General features: G+C 47.6%; 1 protein-coding gene across 2 annotated transcripts in view; it reads right to left on the bottom strand.

Annotated features, from left to right (window-relative positions):
• Positions 1-536: 536 nt before the first annotated feature.
• Positions 537-5,094, bottom strand: part of Nmt1 (N-myristoyltransferase 1) — a 38,843-nt gene continuing 34,285 nt past the window's right edge. For both annotated transcript variants that reach the window (XM_029483594.1, XM_029483593.1), the window contains exons 9-11: positions 2,629-2,796; positions 1,745-1,882; positions 537-900 (exon numbers count right to left, since the gene is read on the bottom strand). In XM_029483594.1, coding sequence (XP_029339454.1) covers positions 880-900; positions 1,745-1,882; positions 2,629-2,796 — 327 coding nt within the window. In that variant the 3' untranslated portion in view covers positions 537-879. The remainder of the gene's footprint in view (positions 901-1,744; positions 1,883-2,628; positions 2,797-5,094) is intronic.

Genomic DNA, 5,094 nt, shown 5'->3' with positions numbered 1-5,094 from the left:
CACCCATCCTAGGCAGTGAGGACAAAGTCTCTCAGAGGACACATACCTGTTAGGCTGCCAACAGCCAGCTCAGAAGCCTTCTAAAATCACTTGGTAGAATAGTGTCCTCTGGGACAAGGCCCAGGAGATGGAAGAGGGACTTGATTAATGAATCTACTTCCATGATTGTCGCCACTTCCTGGTCTCAGAATGCAGTAGTCTGGCCTCTGCCCAGGGCCAGTTCCACCCTAAGAGCTTGTCCTGTCATGCTGGAGATCCGAGCCCTCTCCTGAGCTGGCAGTCCCTCTCCTTTACCTCCTTGCTCAAAGCCTGCTTGGCAGCCAATTCCAAAGGGGAACAGGTGAGGCTCCCCAGATCCTCTTTCTCCTGCTCCCCCTGACAACAGCCACCACTCCTGAAGAAACAGTAGCTGTGCAAAGCACATCTGTCCGCTGCTGTCCTTGGGCTCTCATTGTGAAGAATGACCGGATTCAGCTTCTTTCTCATCAGAGACCAGACATCCTTGCACATTTGGAACATGAAAGATATTTAGAATATTTATATATATATAATATATATACTTTTATTATTCACCCGTTAACTCCATAATATGCCAATCACGAGCTAGGTTTCAGCAGTTACATTCCCTTGATCACGGCTGCATGAGCATGTTAATTCATTGAAAATAGGGAGACCAGAAACATGGCTAAAGGTGACATCACGCAGCCTACGCCATCGCAATATAATTGTCAAGTTCGCTGGCGGTTTGGTAAAGCCGGTTCAGTTCTGTTTTGTCTGTCAGAGATCTCACATCTGTGAAAGTTGGACCAACAAGTGGCAGGGTTCCGTTTCCTGGTTTGGNTTCTCAGTGCCTTTATCCAGAATCTCACTGGCAACTGGTTACTGTAACACCAGCCCAACCTAGGAGAGCCAATGGGGAAAGGTCATGTTGAGTTGACAATATGCAGGAACTTTCCTGCCTCCCCAGACGTGTAGGTCAGGTCTACTGAGCTCAGAGGAAAATGTCTGCCATGGGAGAGCAGATGCCGAGCCCAGGCCTCTTAACCCAGCCTTTGCTGGGTTTCTATTTCCTTCAAGGAGAACAGTGGTGGCATCCTGAAGAACACTGGGCCAATGACTTCCAAAGCAGCTCCCGGTCAGTGCATCATAGACACTGACGGGTCCCCTGACCGACCACCCTGCAGTGGAAGGTGAAGGGGCAAGAAAGGGCCACACTGAGACAGGACAGGCAGCCTAGACCAGGAAAGGTGGATCTGCAGACCCTAACCAACCCTAACCTCATGGGTTAACTCCTGAGTCCCTCAAAACTGCATGCCTGATGGTGCAGGTCTTATTTCCAGCTTCCTACCGAGAAGGCAAGAGGCAGGGGGATGTTAAGTTCAAAGCCTGCTTGGGCTACAGATTGAGCCAGCCTGAAAGACTTAGATCCTGAATCCAAAAAGAAAAGTCTGGAGGCACGCCCTTCAGTCCCAGAATTTGGGAGGCAGGGCAGGTGAATCTCTGTGATCTGGGAACTTGAGGCCAATCTTTGTCTACATGGCAAGTTCTAGGTTACAATGTGAGACTGTGGCTGGAATTTATATATATATTTTAAATTTCAAGGTACACAGTTACCCAGCATAAGTGAGGCTGTATGACCAAGCTCCAGAACTACTACAAATGCAAACAGCACTACAGGGTGCCCTGCTCCCACAGACCAGAGCTCCCTGACCAGGAGCCTGGCCTCTGGCTGGGACACACATACCTTCTCGGCCCCCATGCTCGGGCACTTCCAATTGTACAGGTAATACTGCAGGTTGCCGTCCCCTATGCCGAACTTGAGCTTCTCCAGGAATGTCTTGTTCTCCATGAGATCCAGTGCATTGAATACGTCGAACCCTTTCTGCAGGGCAGCAGGAGAAAGGGCAACAGGTTACCTTCCTTCCCCCGCTGGCCTACAGGCAGCCACAGGGCAGGTTTCCATCACAGGTTCCAGTGGCATCCTGGTTAGTGCTCACTCTCCAAGACAGGCCTCGGATCACCCACAGCCTGGCCTTTCCTTGGTGTCTCCGTGAGCGGACAAAAACTGCATGCAGGCCATTCCTCCTGGAGTCAGCTCCTAAGCTTCCTAGCTCTGGTCACTGAACTCCCAGGTTCCCAGTGTGCACTGACTGAGCATGCTTGACAGGCTGCCCGAGGCTAGGACTAGGACATTTCTAAAATCTCACCCAACTGACCTGATGACCTGACGGAGAAGGACTAGCCTGCGCAGAGGCTGGCCTGGTACAGATGGATCCCAGAGTCATGAGAAAGGCAAGTAGACAACAGACAGACCTACCACTATGCCTGTCGGTTGGAGTCAGCCATCCATTCACTCACTAGGACAGATCCCAGGCTCCCCTCCCATGCTCAGAAAGCCAAAAGAACCCTAACACCGAGGCTGGCTGGCCAGTCAGGCCCCAACCAAGGAGTGACTCCTAGCCCTCTTCTAGACTGGAGTTGTAGCTGAAAATGGCTGGGGCCTTGCCTAAGAGCTGGAAACTAAGAGCTTGAGGCCTCCCACCCTATGGGCAGCTAAGTCCTGAGCTGTGCTCACTAGTACTACAAAGCCCCCCACCCCGAATCTCCCAGGTCTGGTCTGCTCCTCACCATTTTGGCTAGAACGAGGGCATCACTCATAAGGTCTAGAAGAGGGGTCTGGGTGTGGACGTTGTAGAAGGAGTATGCAGCTTTCAGACTCTTGTGGGTTGGATGGTTCATGATGGTGGAGGGAAGTGTATAGAAGCTCAGGAAATCAGTCACCTCACCGTTGGCATTCTGAGGGAAGAGTAAATAAACAGGCGGTGTCACACAGGCAAAGGAACAGCAGCCCAGAGACCATGGAAAGCTCACCCCGTCTCCAGGCAGCTGACTGGCTGGAAACTGGGACAGGGGAGGATGAGCAAGACGCAGCACACCAGCTAAGGCTCTTGAGCACAGCCTCATGGGGATTGCTTCTAATGCTGTGTCTTACTTCGGCTCTCAAAATATACATGTCCAGACACTGGGAATCCCTGTCCCCAACTGGGTTTTGATTGAATCAATAAAGAGCCAGCATCCAATGGCTGGGCAGAAGGACAGAGGGACCCTTTAGGATTCTAGGAAAGAAACAGAGAAGGAGCAGAATTGCCATGACAGGGAAGCAGAGAGGTCAGACTTTAGAGCCCGCTGACATGTAAGAATTTGGTAAACTCTCCCGATTGGGTCTGGGACAGCAGAGAAAAATATAGATTTTATATTGGGTAGGTGCAGAGCTGCACGCACCCACCAGGAGCAGAGCTGTGTAACAATTCACTGCTACAGATGGTGTTCAATGTATTACAGGCTTGTACCCACTATTAGAAATTAATTAGAAATCCTCAAATAGAATACACATGTGCCATGCTGTAAGCTAAGGAGCTGGGGAGGACTGGCTTCTTAGCAAGCTACAGATTTTGCCTGAGCCATATGGAGATTTCTTCTCATGGTTCAGAACTATTATAAAGAGTTTGGGCTCAGAGGCACTGGGCGCCCCTGCTACGTGTAAAGCCAGGCTGCTTGCAAGCCAGGCAGAGACAAATGGCAGGAGCTACATGCCTTTCACAACCAGATAAAGAAAGAACAGAGAGGAATAAAATTTGATTTAATTGTTTTTAAGGATAGAAAGGAGTATAATAGTAATTGTTTAACTGGTTTGTTTGTTTGTTTTGTTTTTGTTTTTTCGAGACAGGGTTTCTCTGTGTAGTCCTGGCTGCCCTGGAACTCACTTTGTAGATCAGGTGGGCCTCCAACTCAGAAATCTGCCTGCCTCTTCCTCATGAGTGCTGGGATTAAAGGCATGCGCCACCACGCCCGGCTTGTTTAACTGTTTTTAAGTATACATAGAATAAAGAAATTCAGGCCTTTGACCTCAAATATAGGAATCAAAGGGACAGAGATAAAATAGAAAAACTAAAAAAAATTCTTTAAAGAAAAAAACTGAGAAAGTCTTGCCAGGGCAAATACTCGAGATCTTTGAAGGTTGTCTCCATGGTATTTCTGGGATTGCGCAGCCTGGTATGACAGACTTAGAGCCTAGAAACAGGCTTATAGAGTAAAGAGAAGGCAGAGTTAAGTCTACATAGACGAGTAAATAGTTGAGACTTCTGATCATAAATTATAGGTCAAAGAGCAGAGGCTAAGTGGAAAACCTTATCAGACAGATAAGAGAAGCTTATGTGAATTCAAGTTATAGAAAGAGAAAGGGGACATAAGTATCCACAGAGATCCTGATCCGCACAGAAGGGAGCATTTAAGTATACAGATGAATAAATAACTTAGGCTTGACGCCATGTAGGTTGGGGCAGGAGACGGTGAGGAAGCACTATGTCAACAGACAGTAACATTTGCTTAGATTGTTTTAATTACTTTGAATTGTTTTAATTATCAAAATGCATGTGGTTATGAGTTTGCTGAGTACATTAAAATTCCTCTGGGAGAGAGGGCAAGCTATTAAATTAATTCAATGATTTCTGGTTGCTATTTTGGGAGAGAGGCTCTGTATTTATGTTGACAGGAAAGGAGAAAAGGCTTTGGATCCCTTCCAGTGTGATATGGATCAGATGTGACTGGGGAAGACCCCCTAGAGACGTTGGCTACAGGAAAGAAAAATTGGAGAAAAGCAAACAAGACAGGTAACTTGATCTGCTGACCCTTCAACATGGGGACAACCCTGTAACTGGCTTCGACATAAAATGTCTCTAGCCAAAACTTCAGCTAAAATTAGACAATAAATTGTGTTGGTTATGGAATCCTTAAGGTTCATCGTGCCATCCTTCAAATGGCAGGAATGAAGATTATTACAACTGGCTATTGATCAAATTAACTCATAAAAGGGCAGTTAGTTGTCTCTCACCTGCTCAAATAAGGAACAAGATTCATCTTTAACTGAGCTGGGCATCTTGCACAACAATACAAATATCTTTTTTTTTTGGGGTTTTCGAGACAGAATAGCCCTGACTGTCCTGGAACTCACTCTGTAGACCAGGCTGGCCTCGAACTCAGAAATCCGCCTGCCTCTGCCTCCCGAGTGCTGGGATTAAAGGTGTGCACCACCAC

Source organism: Mus caroli, chromosome 11, assembly GCF_900094665.2.
Source record: "Mus caroli chromosome 11, CAROLI_EIJ_v1.1, whole genome shotgun sequence".
NCBI lineage: Eukaryota > Metazoa > Chordata > Mammalia > Rodentia > Muridae > Mus > Mus caroli.
The sequence above is the reverse complement of the archived record's forward strand: the minus strand, read 5'-3'. Positions and strand labels throughout refer to the sequence as shown.